Genomic DNA, 2,047 nt, shown 5'->3' with positions numbered 1-2,047 from the left:
GGCAATCCATCTACGTCCTGAGGACCTCACTGCCACCGTCCAAGCGTGCTTGGCCCCGGCAGATGAACCTCAGGATTAAAGGGTGGGCTCAGTTCCGCGCACACTGTGTCTCACCTAAAAAATCCAATGCGCAGGCTGGAAGGTGGAAAGACCTTCCCTGGTTCTTCGTTCGCGAAGAGACTGGCCATTTATAACTAGTGTATTGTTTTGTTAGGCATGAGCTCACTTATGTGTCATTCTTTTAAGCTGCAATCCTATTCAGTTTTAAAATCTCCCACTGAAATGAAAGCGTTTGCAGGTGTTAGTTTATGAGCCCTTCTCAGGGCTGGCTGTGAGTGTTACTTATTTCAACTTTTCTGTAGTAGGTGCTTTTGTCAATGCTGGCTATAGCAAATGTTTTCTGCAGCTCCTTCCTTCAAGAATTTATGTATTTTGTCATTAACATTTTCAAGCTAGTGCTCTCCTGACTCCCTCCACCCTGGACACTTGAATTAGTTCTCTGTTTTAGTACCGATAGCTACTACATCAAAGACAGTGTACTCTTAACTTATCAAAAATGATGAACTGAATTATAATGTTCAAAACTTGACTTATTCCTTCAGGAACTGATCAACAGACACCTAATAACTATGGCCCAGATGGATCAGGCTGATATTCCTGGTAAGTAAGTGTTTCTTATAAACTACACTATCACCATATTGTTCTGCAACCATGTGTATTCAAGATCTTTCAGAAAACACCACCTCTTTTTACTTTTTCATGAAACCTTAGCCATCAGCCTGGGCTGTGGGTAACCAAATAGAAAGTTTTTCAGAAATAGGATTTCCCCCCCCCCCCTTCTAATTTACTTTAAATTGCTGAGACAGGAAAAAGCATTAAGGCAATAAAGCCTTGTGAAGAGTGATTTGTCTTAGTTGGTACATATTAGTTATTCCTTTAAATGATTCATATATTTTTCAAAGACTATATGTAACTGTCAAAGCAGTTTGTTTTGAAGTGAATTGGTTGGTATATCAGAAGGCTGTGTACTAGTTGTCAGGCAAGAGAACCATATGCTATTCGCTGTAATTTGGTTTTGGAGTAATTTGCAATTGACTGTGCTCAACTTTATTTAAATAGTTTTTGGTTGCAGTATCTTTACTTCTCAGATATGTGTATAATATGATAATGATACAGTTAAAAAGATGCAGTTTAGTGTTTTAATGCAGATGAAGTACAAGTGTATCTCTTCTTGCAAGGGTAATCTTAATCTGATTTTTAAACCTTCAGCACATCTCTCTCCCTGTTTTCTAAACCAGCATGTTCAAATAGAAAAGACTGAGATTTGGTTCTTTTTGTGATGAAAATGGGGTTCTTACTGTGGTATGAACTCTGTAGGGAAATTGGTGCTTATTTATGAATCAGTGCAGAAAAAATAACAAATGTCATTCAGAAGGGTGAATTTCTAAGGTAAATGAGAAAATGGCAGGTGAAACTGTGCATCTATTCTGTTGATTTTTTACTTGGTGTAACTGTTTTCCTGAAGACAGTTATTTTAGCTCTATTGAATCACTTCTAGGAACCTATATGTTGGTATTAAAGCAAAAATAGTGAATTTTACTTTACATGCACCTAAAAGATGGTGTACGTAATTTATGTATTAATGACAGCAATTTTAATTTTCTCTGCTGCTCTAATAACTTAACTGAAGCCTAATGTGTTTCTGTGTATAAACTGATTTTAGCAGTTCCTGCAGAAGTGGACAGCTACCACAGTCTCTTCCCTTTGGAACCACTGCCACCACCCAATCGGATACAGAAAACAAGCAACTTTGGGTACATTACATCATGCTATAAAGCTGTAAATAGCAAAGATGACCTGCCGTATTGCCTTCGGAGGATACATGGTGAGAAAATTTGAGTTGTCACAATAGGACTAGCATTCTTAAACACACTAGTCATATTTTAATGTCTGGTTGCTTTTCAGTAGTTTCAGAAGAAAAGTTAGAGTAAAAAATTCTCGTCTAAAACATGACACTTTAAACCATGAGTTTTGGTTTTTTCCTAGG

At 37.4% G+C, this 2,047-nt stretch overlaps 1 protein-coding gene across 4 annotated transcripts in view; it reads left to right on the top strand.

The window, feature by feature from the left end:
* The window catches only part of PAN3 (poly(A) specific ribonuclease subunit PAN3), an 83,767-nt gene that overhangs the window by 55,857 nt on the left and 25,863 nt on the right, over positions 1-2,047 (top strand). For all 4 annotated transcript variants that reach the window (XR_003573408.1, XM_027903040.1, XM_027903042.1 and 1 more), the window contains 2 exons: positions 603-660; positions 1,724-1,885. Coding sequence is in view for 3 of the 4 variants with exons in the window: in XM_027903040.1 (XP_027758841.1) it covers positions 603-660; positions 1,724-1,885 (220 nt within the window). In the remaining variant the exon portion in view is untranslated. The remainder of the gene's footprint in view (positions 1-602; positions 661-1,723; positions 1,886-2,047) is intronic.

This window comes from Empidonax traillii, unplaced genomic scaffold (assembly GCF_003031625.1).
Source record: "Empidonax traillii isolate 1590-97213 ecotype Southwest subspecies unplaced genomic scaffold, ASM303162v1 scaffold926:size687835, whole genome shotgun sequence".
Lineage (NCBI taxonomy): Eukaryota > Metazoa > Chordata > Aves > Passeriformes > Tyrannidae > Empidonax > Empidonax traillii.
The sequence above is the reverse complement of the archived record's forward strand: the minus strand, read 5'-3'. Positions and strand labels throughout refer to the sequence as shown.